Source organism: Chroicocephalus ridibundus, chromosome Z, assembly GCF_963924245.1.
Source record: "Chroicocephalus ridibundus chromosome Z, bChrRid1.1, whole genome shotgun sequence".
Classification (NCBI taxonomy): domain Eukaryota; kingdom Metazoa; phylum Chordata; class Aves; order Charadriiformes; family Laridae; genus Chroicocephalus; species Chroicocephalus ridibundus.
In genome coordinates, this window is record NC_086316.1 from 73,840,553 (window position 1) to 73,862,175 (window position 21,623).

A 21,623-nucleotide genomic window follows, 5' to 3' on the forward strand; every position below is an offset into this window, starting at 1 on the left:
GTTGTTTACTCACAGATTAGAAGGATTTTTTTTCTCTATCTTACCATATTAATTCAGTTGCCTTATCATGCCAAAGCAATGATCAAAATAATTCTGTTTTCTTACGTGCTGCTGTAGAGTTATTATCATAAAGTAATTCTATTTAATAGCCTGACTACATTTTCCTAGCGCAGTTTCCTGATTATATTACATTTGGAATTTCAGTTTGCCTAGAAAATAACTTCAGAACAAAATTTGTTATTTTAAAATGTCTGCCAAGTATTAATCCTTTGCTCTCTTTTTGAAAAAAGGGTAGGCAAATTTGCTGCACAGGTTTTAAACAATGGTTATTCCGTGATGGTTTTCATTTCTTTCAAAATTAAACTGTCATTTGAAACAGTCTCCTTCAAGGCAAAAAAATTATGCTTTTAAAAAGGATTAGTTATATGGCCTTAATACAGTTTTCTTTAGTCTAACATGTCAGGAATTATGCTATGAGGGGTTGGGGTTTTTGATAATTCTGTCAGTGTTTACCTTGCGGAAGATTAGTTTTTCATTTACAAAGACTTCCAAAGCTGAGGTACTCTTTAGCTCATTTTACTTGTGTCGTGCCAAAATGTCAGCATTTTTACTATAAGAAAAACTTTTACATTCTACTACATAAACACCTGCCTGAAAGCAAAAATCATCTAGTAGTTCTGACAAATTAGATAAACAATCAACAAAAGCATCTTAAGTTTCCAGCTGATAAGCATTCTAATGTAAATTACTGAGTATTACACACCTTTACAGTAAGACTTGACAATTCACTTAGTCCCAAATGCATCTGATCATCTTGGAGAACAATAAACATTGTCAAGTGTAATCTCCAGTGCACCTAAGTTTTGACCTCAAAATTGCTGAAGTCAATTTAAAAACTCATGTTAACTTGAGGGAGTAAGCTCAGGGGTCTGTACTTGGGACCCGTACTGTTCAATATCTTCATCAAGGACACAGACAGTGCGATCGAGTGCACCCTCAGCAAGTTTGTGGACAACACCAAGCTGAGTGCTGCAGTTGACACTCCTGAGGGACAGGGTGCCATCCAGAGGGACCTGGACAGGCTTGAGCAGTGGGCCCATGTGAACCTCATGAGGTTCAGCAAGGCCAAGCACAGGGTCCTGCACCTGGGTCAGAGCAACCCCCGAATTCAATACAGGCTGGGGGATGAAGGGATTGGGAGCAGCCCCAAGGACAAGGACTTGTGGGTGTTGGTGAACGAGAAGCTCAACATGAAACAGCAATGTGGACTCACAGCCCAGAACATCAACCGCATCCTGGGCTGCATCGAAAGAAGCGTGGCCAGCAGGTTGAGGGAGGTGATTTTGCCCCTCTGCTCTGCTCTGGTGAGACCCCACCTGGAGTACTGCATCCAGCTCTGAAGTCCTCAGCACAAGAAGGACATGGACCTGTTGGAACGGGTCCAGCAGAGGGCCGTCAAGACAATCAGAGGGCTGGAGCACCTCTCCTATGAGGACAGGCTGAGAGAGTTGGGGTTGTTCAGCCTGGAGAAGAGAAGGCTCTGGGGAGACCTTATTGTGGCCTTTCAGTACCTAAAGGGGGCTACAGGAGAGATGGAGAGGGACTTTTTAATCAGACCTGTTGCAATGGGACAAGGGCTAATGGCTTTAAACTAAAAGAGGATTGATTCAGACTAGCCATGAGGAAGAAATTCTTTACTGTGAGGGTGGTGAGGCACTGGCACAGGTTGCCCAGAGAGGTGATCGATGCCCCATCCCTGGAAAGATTCAAGGTCAGGTTGGATGGGGCTCTGAGCAACCTGTTCTAGTGGAAGATGTCCCTGCTCACTGCAGGGGATTGGACTAGATGAGCTTTAAAGGTCCCTCCAACCCAAACTATTCTATGATGCAGCATAGGTTGGATCAGCTGCCTCACTCAGGTGGCTAACCTGAAAGCTACAGTTCTGGTATGTCACTACGGATTTCTTTTAAGACCTTCTCTTGGCAGGTAAGACTGTTTAAAAAACCTTACGCTATCCTGATATCCTTTGTTTTTCAGAAACGAAGGAAATAATCAGTTGTACTGAGGGTAGCGCACAGCAGATAGATATAAAAAATATTCACCATTTGCTGTTTGACAGACTTCTGTCAAGCTTATTATAAGTAGATAACTTGTCTTCATGGAGAGCACTGAAATCCTTTTCCGGATCTATATTATAGATTCCTTTCCCCCCGTTCGGTCAGCAGGAAAGTGTCACTCCGTTTGGTGCTCTCCTTGTTTGCTGTACGGAAAGATGAGGGCTCAGGTCTCTTGGTGTCAGCACTGTCTTACAGCAGCCCTGCGCCTTGCCCATGTGATGTAAGTGCCCGTCATACGTGTGTGTCGTGCTTCAACAGTAGTTCTTCAGTTGTGGACGGTTGGGAGCTTTGCAGACGCCCCAGAGCTCAGATCTGCTCATGTTAACACGCTTCCCCGCCCCCTTCCTTTCATAACTTGTGATCGCAGAGCCATGAAAGTATGTGAGTCCCTCCCCCGGCACAGACTGATCCCACCCGGCATATGATCTGGGCTCCATGTCAGCCCGGGCAGGCAGCACCGACTTGCCGGAGCACTGCGCAAGTTAACAAAAAGAGAGTTTCCACGGGGCTCTTCCAGCCGCTCCTGAGATGGCCAAGACGATCATGGACAGCACCAGAGAGGAGGAGGACGAGCTGCTGCAATCTGTGACGAGGACTGGGGCAGTGGTGCCCAAGAGGCGAGCGGTGGGAAGGCTGGTCATGCACAGCATGGCGATGTTTGGCCGGGAGTTCTGCTATGCCGTGGAGGCCGCCTTTGTCACGCCAGTGCTGCTCAGTGTAGGGCTGCCCAAGAACCTCTACAGCCTGGTGTGGCTCATCAGCCCCATCCTGGGCTTCGTGCTGCAGCCCGTGGTAGGTTCAGCCAGTGATCACTGCACCTGTAGCTGGGGCAGGAGGAGACCTTACATTCTGGGTCTGGGCATCATAATGCTGTTAGGCATGGCTTTGTACCTCAATGGGGACGTGATGATCTCAGGTGAGTGAGGGGCATGCGCTGTGCTGACAGACAAAACTCATCCTAGCCTTCTGAATCAGAAAGAAAAGGGGGAGGGGGTGTGTGTGTGTGTGTTCCTTTTTTTCCCTGCTAAAACGCGCTTAAAATTGCTTTAAAATTGTTAAAATCGGGTATCATGTTACTCAGCTGCATTGAAGGAGCTGGGGAACACTGAAATCTTCATGTACCTTCCGTCCTGATGCTGCATGTGATGTCCCCTGTACGCAGCGTCCTGTAGTTTCCGCACGTGACTGCAGCACGCTGTATGTTGGTGTGATTGCCTGATCTGCTTATACAAGTAAAGCACTGCTTAGGCCCAGAGAAGTTTTTACAAACTAAAGTCTACCTTGTTAAATTAAATGATCAATTTTCTTTGTGTGATGTAAACTAAATATCTGTTAATCCCTAATTTAATGGATCACCATTCAAAATATATGTCTTTAATTACTGCAGCCCTGGCTTGACTCGGGACTGTGTTATGATGGTGAATAATAGAAATCCATAACTTCTTGGAAAATGTGGTGCACCTGGAATATGCAAAATCAAATAGGAGTGTCATTCCTAAGTGCTATTATATTTCAGCTTGAGATGTAACTTCTCAAACTCTTGATGGAAAGTTGTTGCTGTCAGTAGGACTTGGCAGAGGTGGGAGGTGTGTGTTTTTATGGATTGACTTATTCTCTCTTCCTGCATGCCATCGGTATTGAATATACGGGTATTCATTTGCCCAAAAAGAGATGCTACGGTCAACCCTTGATTATCTAAAACAATGGAAGGGTGGGACAAATAGAATAAACCAAAAAAAGTGCTAAAAAATGCTTGTGTGTTAGGCCACCCCTGCATGCCGTGGAGGTGCAATGGAGTAGATTAAGGCTGGTGACGCTCTTGATCGTGGAGCTTGGAGCGCCCTGAGCTTGTGCTGACCCAAGGCTGTAAGTCAGGGTTGCCCTGCTGCTCTCCTGTGATTCTGGTACCCCAGCTCGCTCTTGCATAACTAAGCGTTGTCCAGATTTGGAGGTATTGGGAAAGACAAAGTGTGGTTTTTGCAGAACGTGGCACTGCTGCTGTCAGAATGAAGGTGTTTTTCTTTCCGTAGCTTTCATCGATGAGAGAGACAATCGGCGGACGTGGGCGATAGTCATTACCATGCTGGGAGTAGTGCTTTTTGATTTCGCAGCTGATTTTATTGATGGCCCCATCAAAGCATATTTGTTTGATGTCTGCTCTCATCAGGATAAAGAGAAGGGTCTGCATTACCACGCCCTCCTTACAGGTACTCAGATCCCTTCCTTTCCTCCCTGCCTCTCGAAGGAGGGGAAGGTAATTGCATGGATTTTATTCTTACTGTGTTTCTGATCTTGAATGAACTGATCATCTGATCCCACGCTTCAGTCACGAGTCTTTTGTTGCTGGGTTTTCACCACTCCAGACAACAGCAACTTGTGATTGCTGCTACAAGAATTCTGCTGCAGAAGGCTGCAGGCATAAACATTTACAGCAACATAGCCGTGATTTAAGTAAGAGCAATTAATTACTTTAAAAATTGAAGTAGTATTTATTCAGCTTGTTCTGATTTTTTTTCAAGTTCTTGTTGAAGCAAAAATTAAGGGATGTAACTTGTTTCCTTGCCGTAGCACATTAAAATAACATTTCAGACTCAGCATGTGACACAGAGCAAGAGCTCCACAGAACAGTATATTGATTGCCATCCTTCAGCAGTGTGCTGCCTTCCTGTGTAGAAATAGGAGTTCTTTGTAAAATTCAGAGCTTCACAACTTCCACAAAGTTAAGTCCAAGTGGTTCAGCCCAGGCTCTTGCAAATGAAGGAAGACATTCATCTGCCTTTAAACATGTCTGAAATGTTGCTGAGTTACAGAAGGAAACCTCCGTACTACGTGAGCCCTGCGTTGAGAAAATGCAGGGGGGAGACACACAGGGCTGCATCCCTGCCATGTGAATCGGGAGGAGCTTCGATCCCTGTCTGGGAGCAGCTGCTGTGAAAGGACCAGGCAAAAAGCAGACTAGATGAGAATCTGTGCAATCTGTGTTGGGGCAGATTTTTGCGGCAACTGAGCTGTACCGAGAGCAGGGACGTGCAGATCCAGTGGCAATGATTCTAGGTGAGCAGGGAGTGACAGCAGGATGATTTTGGATACAAGAAATAGCTGTGTTCGGGAAAAGCAGATTATAAGGGAACCTTAAAGCCACATGGGAATGAAATCAGTATTATCCGTAGAAACCGACAGGTAAAAATTTTTACAATCGCTTGGACAGAGCAGGGAGTGAGTCTCTATCAGGAAGAAATTCTTTACTGTGAGGGTGGTGAGGCGCTGGAACAGGTTGCCCAGGGAAGCTGTGGATGCCCCATCCCTGGAGGTGTTCAAGGCCAGGCTGGATGGGGCTTTGAGCAGCCTGGTCTGGTGGGAGGTGTCCCTGCCCAGGGAAGGGGGGTTGGAACTAGATGGGCTTTAAGGTCCCTTCCAACCCAAACCATTCTATGATTCTATATTCTTGCCTTCAACAGAACTCTGGTTGCAATTTTTCCTTGGATGATACTAAAAAGGCTTGATTTCCAAATTTGAAGCTACAGATTTAGCTGATTCATTTGTGTGCTGAGCTGTGAAAAGGGATGTGGGACAAACCACATCAAATGAGACTGGAACAGATTGCAATATTTGGTCCAGCACCATGTGCCCTCTATAGCAAGATCACCAGTATCTTAACCCTTCCTGATGGGCAATTACCTAGCCTGTTCTTGAAATTCTCCCTTGATAGGGGTTCTGCAGCCCTCCCAAGACAGCGGCCTTGTTGTTAGACAGCTTTCCCTAAAATCTAATCTTAGTATCTGTTCCCTACAATTTACATTTATCATTCCTTGTCCTATCCCTATTAGACAAAGACAGCAATCCTCCCATTTCTTTTCTAGCTTCTGTTTTAGGTATTACTTTGTTTCCCCTATTTAGTTCCTTTTTTTTTTGTACTAAATATCTCCAAGATTTTTGTTTGTCTTCAGTTAAGGTTTGAACATGAAACTTGATAGCTTTGCAGTTGTGAAACTTGGCATCACTGGGACAAGTGGAAGGAAGAGTGCAGGTACCCAACACGCAACACTCAGACTGCATTCCAGTACCATGAATGCTTTTTGTCAGAAAAGTATGCAAAGATGACTTCAAATATCATTCACTCTGTGCAAACATTTAGTGTAGGTTTTCTTCAAAAAGCTATTAGCAGTTTAATTGTTTTTCATGAGAACAAGCAAGAATACAGTCCCTTTAAAACGCAGTAGGACACAATGAAGGACCCATGAGGGAAAAAAGTACAGAAAGCCCAGGACGAAATCAAAATCCCATGTTTTGTAGGTGAAGCAGGTGTAGGTCCTGTTACCTCTGTTACTTTTTGTTAGACAGAATGGTTCTGCCATACACAGTCTTCAGTTCTCCTAAGCAGCAGCGAAGGAATACTCCCAAGTCCTTCAAACGCCTCTGTCCTGCTCAACTCCCGCGTCCTGCAGAGCCTCCTGGTTCACAGGGTGTCGGGTCTCCACGAAGCTGCTTCCCCTGCCAGAGCTCCGTGCTGCACGCAGCAGCGAGCACTTCCTTGTGCTTCTGAAACTGCGCGCACTAATGACAAAAAGAAGAAATTGTAAAAAAAATCAGAGTGAAACCTGGTTTTATTAACTTCAAGACACAAGGTAGCATGCTCATTTTACCTTTTATTCTAACTTTTCTGAGAAAATCAGAAATTACACACTTGTATTTGATCCTTTTTATTTTCTTTTCCGAGTGGTGAGGTACTTGGATTTTGATAACTACAAAAAAATGCTTTTTATTTCCCTTTTTTAAAAAATTTCACACGGAGACAGTATTTCTGTTTAGATTCAACTATATAAAATACATTTTACAAAGTCTAAACTATAGATAGTCTCAATATAATTTAAAAAATGTTTGTTTGTTCTGTGAAGTTTTAAAACCCCAAAAATTTTATTTTGTAAAATTTTATTGTGTATTACAAAGAAAATAAAGCTTCAAAGAGTCAAGAAAAGAGGTGGAGGCCCATGTTGCTACGTGTTCAGGCATTTTTTGGAGACCTCTGTCCATCAGAGCTGAGGAGATTTTTCAAGAGATGTTTTGGTAACTGCTTACCTACGTGATTAGCTCAGTATTCCCACTTCTTGTGATTGATATCTGAAGAGTGATTATTCAGTCATTTCTAGAGGGGATGTTGAGAGTATTGTGTACTGTTTATTTTATTGATGCCAGTAGATCTTTTTTCTCCTTTTTTCCCACCCCTGTAGGTTTGGGAGGAGCCCTGGGTTACCTGACAGGTGCTATGGATTGGGGTCAAACTGTACTGGGATATTCCTTGGCATCGGAATTCCAGGTGATTTTCTTCTTCGCAGCCTTGGTTTTCCTAATCTGCCTTACCGTACATCTGCGCAGTATTCCTGAAGTCCCACTCAGATCCAAAAATGAAGAGGAAAATTTCTTGTTGGAAGAGACTCGATCCTATAAATATAGCTCCATAGAGGAGGAAAACAAGAATGGTTACCTAAAATCAACATTTACTGAAATAAAGGCTGCGGCAAAACCAGGGAAGTGCGCTGCTGTGTCACGTACAGAGGTAAGTGCAGAGATGGTTTTGTAAGCCCTATCTTTGCATCCTTGGAGACCTTTTAATTAGCTAATGTTGGCTATTTGGAGTGGAGCCCTTTCACACACACAGAAAAATAATCCGCTGCCAGGATACAGGGTCAGGAGAAAGTCTGCTGTCTTTTCTCTTTATTTATTTATAAAGTATTTCCAGCAAGAGGGATGATAGTGGCTAGCACTGATGTTTTGAGCGATTCACAGGGTTGAGGGAGAACTGGATTCAGGTTCTGCTCTGTGTCAATCTCTTGATATCCTCCTCTTGTGAGTTTTGTCAGGAGGATCTACTTTGTCCTTCAGTCCCGAGACAATTAACACCAAATTGTGGACAAGGACTACAGCCCATTAATCTTTGATCTAGATCTGTAACTCCCACTGAGGTCCTCACACTTTCATACCTAATACGTAGGAAGTGCTTCTTCCCTGGTCTAGTAAACATTTGGTTTTGCTGCTGCTCAACATTTTGTTGAGGATTTATTGACAGACCTGATGTGTTTAAAATTGCTACTTCTACAGCAATGCTACCTCGCTTCCGGAGTTGTAGTTTTATTTTGAAGTGGTGTTGTAGCGGTGTCTTTGGCAGAACTTTCAGGTGGGAAAGAATAGTGACTACTTTCAAATCATCACTGTTATTTTGTTTCTGCTGCATTTTTTATGAGAGATTGCTTCAATCTTCAAACTGGGAAAAAGTGAATCTACCTGAAAAATATCTGGAGAGCACGTTTCTAGAATGGTCTTGGGAACAGATAGTTTTTACGGGTTTGTTGATGTCTTTTAGTTCTAGAAATCCTCACTGCACTTTCATGGTACCCAAGGTAAACAAAGGCCAATGTTTATGTTTGTCTCCTAGTATAACAGTAAGTGATGAAACAATTACTTCTTGTCTTAATTTCACTTCTGATCTCTTGGTGTTATGTATATCTATCCCTGGTTCGGATCTTGATCCACCAGGTAAAAAATACTGAGAATATGCACACTGTTATAAGTTAGAAACCTAAATTCATGTTTAAGCTACAAATAAAGAGGATTTATTATCCTTTACTATTTATCATTTGTATTACAATAGCACTTGGTATTCCTAACCTGGAGAAAAATATTATTACACCAGATACAACACAAAGGTAGAATAAAACATGAGCACTGCCTGCTGTGAATGCCAGAACAACACAGAGAGGGGCAGAGAGCAAAGCAGCAGTTTGTGGGGTGAATGTGGCTAGCACGATGCCGTGCTGCCCCTGCGATGCCCCGCCGTAGCCCACCTTGAGCAGCCGCCATCCTCTGCCAGCATCCTTCACCCTCAGCATCCTCCACCTTGCCAGATGCTGAGTGTCATTGACCGCTTGGCCTGTGCGGGCTCTGGGGAAAGGAAGGTGAATGAAGAAGAGAGAGCGGATGCAGTGAAACGGGGCGCGCAGACTATGGTTTGGGGTGGCCTCTACCTTGGCGAGAACTAATGCCACTGAGTCAGTAACGTCTGGCAGCCGAGGTGAGGCTCTGGCGTCCGCTGTGGGCAAGCTTGTGCCGTTGCCCTTTCTCTGTATTTTTATCTGGACAGCCCGTGGGAGGCTCACAGCGCTTTGATCTGTCTCATGTTCCTTTGATGTCCCTGGTCATGTATAAATTCTAGACGCTCACGGCCTTAACGGTCTGTCTCTTGTGGCACATCTTTTCTAAGTTCATTCATTACTGTAATTGCTTCCTTGAAGGAATGGTTTGACTTCCTGTTTTTCTGTGTCTCTTTTTTTGCTGCAGGCATCATGACCCTATATATCCTAAATTAAGAGCAGTGCTCTTACGTGCTAATAGCTATCATGATTATTAATGATATTTGACCTGTTACAGTATGAACAGACATCCAAAGTGATTCATCTTTTGTTCTCTAGTTTGGTGCCAAATTACTGAAGTCATATTGATTACTCTGCATCCTTATGAATCATCTGAGGCCTTGAGTTGTAGTGATTTTATAGAGAAAATTATCGGGTATTGTGAGCTTTTGAAGGACAAGGAAACTAAATGGGGTCAAACTTCAGCACGTCATTTAAATCAGTGCAAGGTTTTTGTGTTGGTGGGTATTGAATGTCCGCATTAAACATTTCAGTTTCCATTTCCACTGTCTAAAATATCTAAATAGAAAGCAAGCATTTCTATCTAGCTATTGAATTATTTTTTGTAATTATAGCAGTGTCCTTTGTAGTTCCCTGACCTTATGTTAACACTTTGATTGGAAAGGCTGTTTTAAAGAACCCTGTGGAAGAGTTGAACAAATCAAGTAAGCCAAATCAAAAGATAGTAATTATCCTTGAAATAACACTAATGAGACATTGTGGAATTTTTTGGGGTTTTTTTTGTAACTGTAGAAGAATAGAAAGCTTACCCTGTTTAAAAGAGACAGTGATGCCAAGAGAAATTCCAAGGGATTTGGACAATATGCAGTTCAAGGTGAAAGTCAGTAACTTGAATTTTGGCATTCCTATGAGGATTAAAAACCTCCCACTGGAGCAAAGTATTTTCGAACTTTATATGTGGTGATTTTTCGTAGAGTAGCTTGCAGCATAACCAAGTTCAAAGGGAAGCAGAGTTGTGAAAAGTAAGTAGAACATTGAAGGAAGGAAAAGATGTCATTATCTTGCAGCAAATTGAAGACAAAATTCAACTTTCCAGTAATGTACATAACTTCTACAGTTTTCCCACATTTCATGACCATACAGCTTCCCTTACATTCTCTCCCAACACTGTTGCCTCCAAACATCAATAATGAAAACTAGAAGTGTTCTGTCACACACAGATAAAATAATACCTTTTTTCCTTAAAATCAAAGAACCACGCAGGAGCTTTAAAGCACTAAGAATTGTGTGTTACAAATGTCTGCCATCAAGCACTGAATTCAAGTGATACAAGTGATCTGGTGAATGTGACTGGAAAAGAAACTGGGAGGGAGTTTTGGGGCACAGAGCTCACACAAGGAGGAAGGAGATAAGGTCGGGCATTGAAGGGGGTGAGAAATTTTGGTTTTCCCCATCAGTGAGATGTGCTAACCAGCACCAAAAACATTTTGATTTTTAAGTGAGTTATTTCTCCCATGGGATAAGGTGTTCAGGTGCCGGCGCTCACGTTCTCTGGGTGCTAGGATTTGAAGAGGTGCTGCATCACAGTCTTTCCCTGCTTCATGGAGGGGAGGACAGTACATGGTGGAAATCTCATGGTAATGATATGCCAGAATAGGTGAAGTTTTCTAGGTAATTTAGCAGATAGAAGGGAATGGGAATGAGGTCTCAAAACTGCCGTATTCCACAAATGATACATTTTAATTCTCAGGAAGAGTTTTGTGTTTCATTTTTTCTGTAGCAGCTTTAAATTTTCAATAGAAAACTAATTGTCTCTACAAATAAATTATTTTTGTTTCTGGTTTGGTTTGTTGGTTTTTTTTTTTTCCTTGAAGATCCACTGAATTGGTTTTGGTAGAAAATTTTCACTTGGTTCTACGAGTAAATAATAGCCCTGCTGATTATAACAGCAAGAAATGTTAGGTCCTTGCTGATGTACCCCAGCTCTCCCAGAGTCTCTGTGAATCTTTCAGATGACTTTATTAGGCAATGCCTCTACAAATGAAATACATAGTAAAGAACATTCAGTAACCAAGCAACCCTTCCTAGTAAAAACAAATTAAAAACTTTGGAAGTTTAGCAATGGAAAGAGGCTGAGGCCTTCTTTATTTGCTGTCAGCTATTTTATTAGCCTTCAGGGCAATAATACAGTGTTTTTATTAAATACTTGCTTTTAGGATCAAAGGCGGATGACCCTTAAATCACTCTTGAAGATACTTTTAAGCATGCCATCCCACTATCGCTATCTGTGTGTGAGCCACCTCTTTGGATGGATGGCTTTCCTGTCCAACATGCTCTTCTTCACGGATTTCATGGGACAGGTAAAAGCGTGAAATCCTCTCGGTTCTCCTTCCTCTTAGCATCCCCTCCTCCACCCAAAAGAAATGAGACAGTGTTATCATCCTGAAGAAATGACAGTGGTGGCAGAGCCAGTTGTATCTGGATGGATGAAGAAGAGTTTTGTAAAACTGCTAATTGATCTCTCGTTCTGAGCCAGTCCGTTGGATCTTGGGGGAAGACCTTTTAGTAGTTGTAAGGCTATTTGTGTCTACTTAACAATTTCAAATGAAGCTCTCGGAGCTGTTCCAAACACATCCATTCTCTGCTTTGGCTTCGGAGCTGCTCGGAGATGGGCAGGTTTCCTAACTGAAGTAGCGCTGATGGGTGCAGCTGGCCCTATCCTGGCACAAGGCTGTTCACCTGCACCGCAGCTCTTTGCACACTGTGAGATACTTGGCAGCTCCAGGCTCTCGGCACCTCGCATTTGTCTGTCCCTGCCATACCTCTTTAAACCTTTCCCTGAGTCCCTTCTGACAGCAATCCTTTGCTTTCATGATACCCAGCGCTCCCTTTCCCACCCCATTCCCAGGCAGTAAGACTGTGTGCCCCTGGCAGTGATTCTTGCATATATGATCCTATCTGCCTCCTTTCTTCCAAGGTACAAATATGCTCCTGGCACAAATCCTCTCATTGCCACTTCCTTTTTTCTGTGGTTTCCACCCAGTATTCCCATTTCCTTGCCTTTTTTTGTCTCTGTAGGCAAGAGGGAGTTTTTGTTCCCTGCTGAAAGAAAAAGTTTTGCTTGACTAGATACGGAACTGAATAAGACAACTACTGGGTAGAAATATGTGTTTGGGTAAGCCTCAAAAAGAAAAGAAAAATATTAACTGTAGATAAATTAGGGAAAGAAAGGCTAAGGCAAGAAGATTGCGCTCACGGCCCAGAAAGCAAATCGCATCCTGGGCTGCATCAAAAGCAGCGTGGCCAGCAGGGCGAGGGAGGTGATTCTGCCCCTCTGCTCGGCTCTGGTGAGACCCCACCTGGAGTACTGCATCCAGCTCTGGAGTCGTCAACACAAGAAGGACATGGACCTGTTGGAGCGGGTCCAGCAGAGGGCCACAAAAACGATCAGGGGGCTGGAGCACCTCTGCTATGAGGACAGGCTGAGAGAGTTGGGGGTGTTCAGCCTGGAGAAGAGAAGGCTTTAGGGAGAGTTATTGTAGCCTTTCAGTGCTTAAATGGGGACCTACAGGAAAGCTGGAGAGGGACTTTTTACAAGGACATGTACTGATAGGATGATGAGCAATGGCTTTAAACTGAAAAAGGGGAGATTTAGATTAGATATCAGGAAGAAATTCTTTACTGTGTGGGTGGTGAGGCACTGGAACAGGTTGCCCAGAGAAGCTGTGGATGCCCCATCCCTGGAGGTGTTCAAGGCCAGGCTGGATGGGGCTTTGAGCAGCCTGGTCTAGTGGGAGGTGTCCCTGCCCACGGCAGGGGGGTTGGAACCAGATGATTTTTAAGGTCCCTTCCAACCCAAACCATTCTGTGATTCTATGAAGAAGGCAGAAGTGTAAAGAGGAGGAGAGTGGAAAATAAGACACCCAAAGGAAAAAGAGCAGATGAGTCAGTGTAGAATGGACAGTCCAGGAAAAGGCAGAGGTTAATAAATGAGAGTGAGCCTGGGTGTGAGCATCTCAAAGAATTGAGTGTGAAACCTGGAGAACTGTGAAGGGACAGTTAGGGCACTGCTTAACAGATTTCTTGGGTGATAATTATCTCCCCTACCAGGGATGAGGCCCTGTGTTGGGTACCTTGTTCCCATGAGAAGGAGGTATTATATACACGCAGTCCATCCTTGCCTTCTGTGATCTTTGTGGTCTCTTTCAGGTTGTATACCAGGGTAGTCCTTATGCACCTCATAACTCCACCCTTTACCTTACCTACAAAACAGGAGTAGAGATGGGTTGCTGGGGGCTGTGCATCAATGCAATTTCTTCATCAGTCTATTCTTGTAAGTACCCGGGAATGTACTCCAACACCGTGTTTCAAAACAGCCTTAAACTGTTTGCTATTTGCTATTGTTTGAAAAAATAAAGCAAAGACAAATTAACAGGTTTTGGTTTTTTTTTTCCAATTGAAACTTTAAGAAATGTTATATTCTCAGCATTGTTAAAAACTCGTATCTTAGCATGAACAGTTCCTGACCACATGATGAGGGGTCACTTTGGGAGTAAGGCGTTATTCTGCACGTGAACTAACCCTGAACGCTGAAAATCATCCTGAAGTTAAATGCCAGACTAAAATGTCTGCCATGGGCATCATTCTGAGATGCTCTTTCACCTAGCAGTGCTGTAGCTGTAGGTTCTCAAAGGTCTGTCTGATGGTCTCTCACCATCTGCATTCCTCATAAAATAAACTTTTTCACAGTGTACTAAATGTTCTTGCCAGAAGCACAAACCTGGCTCTCCAAAATTGTGTGTAAATACGCTAGCACAGTTCCCCAGATAGATTTCGCTATAGCTCTTACCAAGGATTAAAAAAATTCCTTGTGATCCAAAAACTCAAACGAGTAGCATTTTGGGGGCTGAACTGAGCATCTAAAAGAGGCTTGAGGGAAATCTTTTCCCCTTTCGAGCTTAACTACAGGCATCTCTGTAGCGCTTTTCTCAGCTCAGACAGAGATCGGTGCCAAATGTTCATATTGTAATCAAACAGCGGAAATGTCTGAGATTGTCAATGAGGGCAGTTCTTCCAGAATGGATGTTAACTACTTCTTCTCTGGAGTTGCCTATGCCAGAATGAGAAAATCCCCAGAGAGAGAAAGTATTCTTTGGCAGGTTTATACCTACAATAATTTGAGGAAACTTCCAAAATCAGTAAGATTGTCTCCCTTGTTGCATTTTACAAAATAAAACCCCTTAAAGGACCTCCCTGATGAAATGTGACCTGTTTTGTTTTAATCTTACTAGCATTTTCACTTTCTTTTCACAGACCTGCAGAAAATCCTTCTGCCATGCATAGGATTAAAGGGACTTTATTTCATTGGATACCTACTTTTTGGATTGGGTACTGGATTAATTGGCTTGTTTCCCAATGTCTATTCCACCCTGGCTCTGTGTTCCCTCTTTGGCGTCATGTCCAGCACCCTGTACACAGTGCCATTCCACCTCATTGCGGAGTATCACAGGGAAGAAGAGGTGAGTTCAATGTCTAAGGAAGGGTAGGTTTATATCTGTTTAGTCTGTTTTGGGAGGAAACTGGATGGGACTAGTGAGCAGCTTTTAATTTTAATTTCAAACTATTAATGATGGCACATGTTATGAATGGAAAGTTTCTGACAAAGAAAGTGAAGGTCCCAGCTCCAAACTCTCCAAACAGTCCCGCAGTGAGACAAATAATTATTTATCATCACAGCTGAAACAAAGCCAATTGCAGTACATGCTCAGGCAGTAGCCAGATAACAGGGCTCCACTTTGTGTTGCCTTCAGGTGCTACCTTCTTTATACCTTCCTTCCAGCTGTACTGGCAGAGGGCTTCACTTCGGAGTTCCTAAGGTTAATAACCACACCGTAAAGGCTGGCAGAATTTTTAGTTAACTGCAAAGTGTTACAAAAACTGTTAACTAATAAAGATATTAAATTCAAGTACAAACAGTTTCATATAGTTCAGTATTAAATTATATAGCATGTTCTCATTAACTTTCTAAATGTCTGGGGTTGGGTTTTGGTCCTCCACAGCATGAAATCCTGTTTCCAAGGAAAATATGGAAAAGGTCACATTCCTTATATCATGTTACTGGGCACAGCAGGATCTTCATGTTTTGTAAAGTGTTGAGCTCTTTAACGGAAAAATTCTCTCAAGTCTCTCAAGTTAATGAGATAGCTGGAAACAAGAAGGATTAAGGAGAGATGGGAGGATTTAGGGAAAGTTCTCATTATATCTAGGAACATTTGAAGAAATTAATAAAGGAAATGTTGAACCATTGAAAAACAATGTAGAAACATAGTTGAGAGCAGCACAGGGCTAGAAAAAGTCCTTGAGAACATGTCCTACTCTTCTGTACAACTTTTAAGCATCACCAGCTCAATGATGAATACAAGAAAACTATTATTCCATTGAATCCTAGGATGATGTCTCAATGTAGTTAAATGTTTCATAGATCTGATTCCTAATTTTTAAGTTAGTTTCTCTGTTCCTTCCATCAGAGAAGTATCACAATGAAGAGTTTTAGAAAGATTTAACAAAGGACAGGGAATGAACCCAGTTTATGGTGAGATCACAATCCTAACGTCAGACCAGCCAACTCAGAGAGAGGGACTAAAGGCAAAACTGTAGTCTAGCTCTGATTCAGAGCTGTTCCAAGACAGAAGTGAAATAAAATATGCTGAAGTGTGCATCCACTTGGTATTTAATAGGTCAATATATTCTAATGTAACTTGTGAGGCAAATGATTGTTTGTTCTTTGGTGTATGGTACTTGCTATGCCAGATGTTAAATGATATATAATTGTCTGTTAGATCTGATATTAACAGAATTAGGTTTAGCTCAAATCTTCTATAATATACAAGATAGAAAGAATAAAGAGGAAATCTGCTCCAGTACAGGTTGGGGGCTGACCTGCTGGAGAGTAGCTCTGCAGAGAGGGACCTGCAAGTCCTGGTGGACAACAAGTTGGCCACGATCCAGAAATGTGCCTTTGTGGCCAAGAAGGCCCATGGTCTCCTGTGGTGCATCAAGAAGAGTGTGGCCAGCAGGTCGAGGGAGGTCATCCTCCCCCTCTACTCTGCCCTGGTGAGGCCGCACCTGGAGTACTGTGTCCAGTTCTGGGCCTCCCTGTTCAAGACAGACAGGGAACTAACAGAGAGAGTCCAGTGGAGGGCTATGAAGGTGATCAAGGGACTGGGGCACCTCTCTTATGAAGAAAGGCTGAGAGACCTGCGTCTGTTTAGCCTGGAGAAGACTGAGAGGGGATCTCATCGATGCTTACCAATATCTAAAGGGTGAGTGTCAAGACAAGGGGGCCAGACTCTTATCAGTGGTGCCCAGTGACAGGACAAGGGGCAACAGGCACAAACTGGAACACAGGAAATTCCATCTTTACATGAGGAAAAACTTCTTTACATTGAGGGTGGCAGAGGCCTGGCAGAGGCTGCCCAGAGAGGTGGTGGAGTCTCCGTCTCTGGAGACATTCAAAACCCGCCTGGATGTGTTCCTGTCCAACCTACTGCAGGTGAACCTGCTTTAGCAGGGGGGTTGGACTAGGTGATCTCCAGAGGTCCCTTCCAACCCCTACCATTCTGTGAAACATCAAGTGCAAGATTACAGTCACTTACACTTTCACATAATTGTTGTCAGAACTACTGGCACATAGGAACACTGGGCACAGCCCAGCAAAATAGACATAATTCCAAAAAAAATCAGTCTAAAATTTTAAATGCTTCAAGTGAAAGAACCGTATCATTCCAGAAAAAAAGAGCAGATATTTTCCCTCACTGTGCATTCTACCAAAATCACGTGCTGGGTTTTGAAATGCTGCCATTTCAACGCCTGTTTCGTGCTGCTGTTCCCTAGGGTCCAAATTCAATTTTGTCTACTGGATTAGGAAGAGGCTGTTTGTCTGCAGTACTTTAGAGCTTTGTGTGGCAACAGCTCAAAGGCAATGTAATAGGTCTTGCAAAAAACAAAAAGCATCTTAACGGCTGAGCGTGTTTGGATACCAGAAGACAGCAGCGCAGCTAGCCTACAGCCTGGAAACCTCTAGTCTGTTACAATACAACCTTCTCCATTCAACAGCCTATGCAAGAAGAATAATAAATATGTAAACTACCACATAATTCCCCAACAGAACAGAATAATTCCTTCCTGGAGGGAATTACAGAACAGCTGAAGTTAGAAGGAACCTCCAGAGATCATATAGTCCAACCCAGCTGCTCAAGCAGGGCCACCTGGGGCAGGCTGCCTAGGGTCATGTCCGGTCTGGTTTGAATATTTCCAAGGGTGGAGACTCCACAATCCCTCTAGTCAACCTGTTCCAGTGATCAACCACCCTCACAGGGTGCTTATATACAAAATGCTTGTATATGATAAAGAAAGTCTTTTGTTCTGCTATGTACGTCATAGCAGATATACAGATAATCAGTAGTTAATAATGGCCTTCAGTAGTGTAGAAGAATCCTAGTCTGGACATTTGTTTTCAGATATTTTTTTTTCTACAGCAATAAAAAAGCATTAAATTTAGATTTTTAGTACTGAACTCCTTTATGTGCTTTGAGCCATAACTTCTGAGCACAGTGCTCCATTATAACAAATTCTGCTGTGTATGTGTGTGGGACATAGTATGATTCATCTTAATATCCCTTTGAGGCTCTCCTGCAACCATGAGAGTTGGAGCTAAATTATCCATGACGGAGTATCCTGTACTGTGAAATGTCAGTTTGCCAGAGCTCAAATAGATCTGAACTTGAAGGAAATGGCTAATTTTTCTGATAAAGTTTCAATTCTTTCTTTGAGAGAAGAGACAGAGGGGAAAAAAGAGGACAATTGTGGGGGGAGCTTGGAAAACTCATTATCACTTGCAAAAATCTCTGAATTCCACAACGTCTGTGGGGCAGGCAGAGAAACCAGAAAGGAAGCGGGGAGCGACTGGCCTGTCCTGCTGCGCCTGGGGGCCGTGACAGTGCAGCATCCGAGAGCTGCAAGTTACAGGCACCGTCTCATTTCACTGGCTTCTGTTCTGTGCTTATTTGCAGTGCCTGAAGCTGCAGGACCGGGAAAAATCTGTAGACCACGGGCGAGGGAAGGGCATTGACTGCGCCGCTCTCACCTGCATGGTCCAGCTGGCCCAGATCATCCTTGGTGTGGGGCTGGGGCTCTTGGTCAGCGTTGCCGGCAGCGCAGTCACTGTGATTTCTGCATCTATGGTGGCACTCTTCGGCTGCTGCTTTGTTGCTTTTTGTGTCCGATATGTGGAGTAGGACTGTCTGAAGCAATTGGGAGAAATCTTCCCCAGGGAGCGTTTTCTTTCTGGATTAGTAGCACTGGTGCAGTTGCCATGATGATACTGCTGGCACTTCCTCCTCTCTTACCTCCTCGGAGAGGCGGCAACTCCAGAGCATTATGAAATGGAGACTTGATAAAACTGGTTGCCTAATGCCTCAGATTGAAAGCTTCTGTATTTTGTCTGCTTTATTACTTCATTCCCACTGACCTCAGTGTATTAACACGCTATTACACAGGGTGGTGTGTATGGCCATGGTATCTCGACGCCCTCCATGAGAAGTCATTACGAAACTCCTCATTACCAATTTGTGGCAGTTAATAGATGAAGTATGCAGTAAATTGAAGAAGTAATAAAAATAGACAGAGTTAGGAAGAAAGCAATTATTTATCTTGTTTTTCAAGTATCTTAAGCTTGGGGATATTCCCTCTGGTAGTCAAAAGCTGCCAGAGGATCAAACAGGTGTCAGAGGCCACGTAGGGTGCAATAGTGTCATGTTTAGTAGTACTGTTAAATGGGATCAGTTAATTTCCAGCTGCAATCAAAAGCAGATTTGGGTATGAAAGATGACTGGAGTATAAAGAAGATTGAAGCCTATTGTTTAAAATCATAACTGTAAAGTAATTATTTTATATTGGATCCTGCTGCTTGTGTATAAATGAAATGAAAGTACTGACTGAGCTTGTCATGGGAGTCCGCCTAAGGCTGCTCTGCAAGTCCATGACAGCTGCCATTTCTTCCTTCTTAAAGCTGGCCTGACTCTGATACTGTAACTGAAAAGATAAACTTGACCAAAATAAGAATTTTATGAATGGTTGTAAGCCACTGAAGTATTGACATTGGAAACGACAGTATTTACCTTGAAGTAGTATCTCTGTTTTCTCTATTTTCCTTCATGCATCTAGCTTTGAGTGAAATGGGGTTTGCTCTTTGCAGAACTTTGTGAAATAACTCAGTTCTGCAGAGCACTATCAGGAATTACTGTACAGTAAGTACTTAAGTCCAGTTATTTGTATTTAATTGCGTATGAAGATTCATTCTTATGTTTATAATATTGCCAGAGTTTTGAAAATCCTGTGTTTGTGAAAGTGGTACGCTGTATTTATGCTGTGCTTCCTCTGTTCTGAAAACTGTCATATCCCTTTGCGATGTTGTACGCTAAGCCACATGAAGCCATCTGCTAACGCAATATTGTTAATTGATGGTGACAGAGAGAGACTGTTGCCAGGTATGGTGTGTATTTTTTTTTAAAATGTTGCACATGTATAATCAATACTGTTCAGTCAAATGCACCATTGAGCTGATCAGCTCTTAGAAGGTCCGCATGATATGAACTGACAACACCAGAAATAAATGGTTAGATTTGAGCATAAAGTGCCTCCACAGAGATGCACCAACTTCATCCTTTCTGTTTTCAAGAGCAGAGTGAGTCATTTGTTCTCAGAAAAAATTATTTTCCCTTAGGTAAATTCCTATTAACTATAACAAGCCTATTGAAGGCTCAGCTGCCTTTTCTTGTTGATGGTTGTGTCTCTACTGTAGGCCCAAAACGGGGCTCGGTGCATGGCAAACCTTACCTTTCTTCACAGGTCCCTCATCGTGCCTTATGAAAAAGCCACGTTTTATGTTTTCTTTCATTTTGTGGCACTTCATGAATCCTTCTCATGTCACACCCATGGAAGAGAAAATCTTGGAAGACTGAGCCCCCGGACTGTGCTTGAAACGCTTTGTAGGTGCTGAGATGGCTGGAGCACAAGGGTCTCAACCAGGACAAAACAGCAGAAGGCCAGAAAATGAAGGATGGTTGTCCTTTTAATTGACTTTATGCCATCGTTAACTTACTAACCTCCATTAACTCAATATCTCCTGGGAGGGGACTTTTTAAGGGATGAGCGAGGCTTCCGTGGAGCCATAAAAATAGAGAAAGGAGGAGGTGATCTGGTTTTACAGGACTGCAGGACTCGAAGCACCGTTTAAACCCGTGCTCTGGGAGGTGAGGCCATAAAGCTCCACTTCCAGTGTGAGTCTGGGATAGGAACTTTACAATGTTTACCTACGTCTTTGTCAATATTTTCTTTGTGGTTTAACGCCATCAGAACATTAAAATTTGAATGGTCAGTGCTATCTCTGCTCTGTTACACAAAGAGAAAGCTGGCCTCCATCCAGGCCCACAGAGTGACTGTAGATCTGTAGCAACATAAGAATTGTGAATCTGCAGAAAGAAGAGGCATGTGGCCATCACTTACGTCAATGCTTTTATTTACGAATTTATTCAGAGGAAACTGTTTCAGATAACTCACATTATCATCTTTCTCACAATCTTTCCTTTTGAAATTCACTGCATGCTACAGAACACAGGACAGAATAGAGCCAGTTTTTCTTTGGAAATCTTTCCATAAAAGCATCCTATAATTGGTTCTAAGATCTTTCTGAATGGGTCTTGGTCAAAAATAGCAAGCGGGCAAAGAAGTATGTACAATTTGAAAAACGGAGTTTAAACCTGAAAAATCATGGTGGTGCTCATTCTGAAGTTGAAAGTGTCTTTCAGGTGTTACTGAAAACAATAAAATGTAACTAATTCATGAGAAGGGATAAAATAAGTATTTCTTACTAAAAATGTCAAAGACATCGACAAACTCTACTGTCGTGCTATTAATTTAAGAAGTTCCACCTTTTCTGTCCTTTTACGTTAGTTCAGGACTTGAGTTATCAACATGATCGGTTATTGTACTTAATATCAGCATTTATTGCAAAGATGTGAGTTTCAAAGTTAGAAGTACCCTGGGTCTGATCTTTCTCATCTGGTTTTATTTCCATATACATAAAATCAAATAAATAAAGATCTCTGTATCACGTTTACGCAGATGGTACATTTCAATGAAGATGAGAGTTCTTGAGATAAACTACCCCTCTTCCCTCCCACTGTAACAGAGCTACTCATGGCTGAATGGAACAGGCAGGAAACAAGTCTGCCATCTTATCTTCATGACAGTTTCCTTTTTCTTTCTCTTGCTTAAATGCCTGCCATTTATTCCCATTTAA

At 42.8% G+C, this 21,623-nt stretch overlaps 1 protein-coding gene across 1 annotated transcript; it reads left to right on the forward strand.

Moving 5' to 3' along the window:
- The first annotated feature begins 1,536 nt into the window (after positions 1–1,536).
- Positions 1,537–21,372, forward strand: SLC45A2 (solute carrier family 45 member 2). The gene is made up of 7 exons (XM_063319524.1): positions 1,537–3,033; positions 4,148–4,324; positions 7,346–7,671; positions 11,479–11,622; positions 13,472–13,595; positions 14,576–14,781; positions 18,334–21,372. The coding sequence occupies exons 1-7, from the start codon at positions 2,646–2,648 to the stop codon at positions 18,556–18,558; spliced, it is 1,590 nt and encodes a 529-aa protein (XP_063175594.1). The 5' UTR covers positions 1,537–2,645; the 3' UTR covers positions 18,559–21,372.
- Positions 21,373–21,623: the final 251 nt, after the last annotated feature.

What these genes read in the sequence shown, in the direction of transcription:
- SLC45A2 (XM_063319524.1), top strand. Translation starts at nt 2,646, where the DNA reads ATGGCCAAGACGATCATGGACAGCACCAGAGAGGAGGAGGACGAGCTG. An exon ending in TCACGGATTTCATGGGACAG is followed by an intron (nt 11,623 to 13,471) that starts GTAAAAGCGTGA and finishes GGTCTCTTTCAG; the next exon opens with GTTGTATACCAGGGTAGTCC. An exon ending in TTCTTCATCAGTCTATTCTT is followed by an intron (nt 13,596 to 14,575) that starts GTAAGTACCCGG and finishes TTCTTTTCACAG; the next exon opens with ACCTGCAGAAAATCCTTCTG.